We start from the raw sequence: 1367 nt of genomic DNA, 5'->3' as shown, positions 1-1367 counted from the left end.
AGCAGGAAATAAAACATTCATTTACACATGAGAGCAAAAAACTGTGCTTTTATAAGCACGAATTACTACACTGTTGGAAGTGTTTCACTATAAATTCTTGTTGTTAGGATTTATTTTAATGACTAAGGCTTGGATCAGGAGCAAAGCTATGATGAACATAAATGCTTCTTCAAATACAATCACTTTTTCTTATTAAGTTGTTTCATCTTGTATATTTGGTTCACTACGTCCACAGCAAGGGTTATTTCTGACCCTGAAAAATCTAGTGAAAATATCCTTCAGGTTCAGACTTTTCTCAGACTCCTAAAGAGCTTCTAAATTCTGAATCTAGTTAAACTTCTGAAGGAACAAAGGTTGCTGGAACTTGAGGTAAGGCTGGAAACTTCATCAAAAAAACCCATACAGTGTTTTGCCATGATCCAGTGAACAAGTTATAGGACTAATTCACAAGTTAAAAAAAAACAGCAGTAATTCCTCTGAAGGTAGACTACAGAAATATATATTCCACCAAGACACAGCACTTCACTTCAATGAACGGTTTAACAAAAACACCACAATGTGTGCAATGGAAGATTTATTTATGGTCACTGTACTGATCGGTACTTCTGTACTAAGTTATCACTTAGGCCAAGAGACACAGAGTGGAACCAACATGTCTCACAAGCAGGCCTTGGAAGAATAAAAAAAAAAGTATTATTAAAAAAAACTTTTTAATTAACTGAAAATGACCAAAATAAAATCTTTTGAATCACTCATATTTATGCTAAAATTTTAACAAAAGGGGCTTGGCAGTCTGGCGAATTTCTGCTTACCCCACAAGCCAATGTTTCTTCACAAACAAGAAACGCCTAAACAATATTTATTTATTTACAAATATTTACGCAAAAGGAAACAGCACCGTCCTTCATACCATGTTCATAGGGTGAAAAGGTTCCTGCATCTATGTTTATGTAAGGATCAATTTTGATTGCAGTGACACGTAGACCACATGATTTCAGAATGGTGCCAATGCTGCTTGCAATGATCCCTTTGCCAATGCCTGAGATGACGCCACCGGTGACCAGGATGTACTTCATTGGAAAATCAGCACAAGTACACAGATCTCAGGCTGGAATTCTAAAATGACAAAGATGTACACCTGATGAATGCAGATTCATGTCAGGGAAGAGCACAGTCTCAGTATGCAAAGAATCTAAGTTGAAATGACCTTCAGAAGCAGACAACAAAAATGACCATTTTGGAATCTGGGAGCAGAAATCATCTGTCCCAGCTTACACACCAATACATAAGCTAAGTACCTAAATCCACTCCAAAGCCAGTAGTAAAACAGCAATCATTGTGATACACTGCCCTGTGGAGACGGCAAA

At 36.9% G+C, this 1367-nt stretch overlaps 1 protein-coding gene across 1 annotated transcript in view; it reads right to left on the bottom strand.

Annotated features, from left to right (window-relative positions):
• CTPS2 (CTP synthase 2) overlaps positions 1-1122 on the bottom strand; it is a 63971-nt gene extending 62849 nt beyond the window's left edge. Inside the window, exon 1 of the mRNA XM_010140823.1 lies at positions 911-1122. Within this exon, the coding sequence (XP_010139125.1) occupies positions 911-1076 (166 nt within the window). The 5' untranslated portion in view covers positions 1077-1122. The remainder of the gene's footprint in view (positions 1-910) is intronic.
• Positions 1123-1367: the final 245 nt, after the last annotated feature.

This window comes from Buceros rhinoceros, unplaced genomic scaffold (assembly GCF_000710305.1).
Source record: "Buceros rhinoceros silvestris isolate BGI_N320 unplaced genomic scaffold, ASM71030v1 scaffold29947, whole genome shotgun sequence".
NCBI lineage: Eukaryota > Metazoa > Chordata > Aves > Bucerotiformes > Bucerotidae > Buceros > Buceros rhinoceros.
The sequence above is the reverse complement of the archived record's forward strand: the minus strand, read 5'-3'. Positions and strand labels throughout refer to the sequence as shown.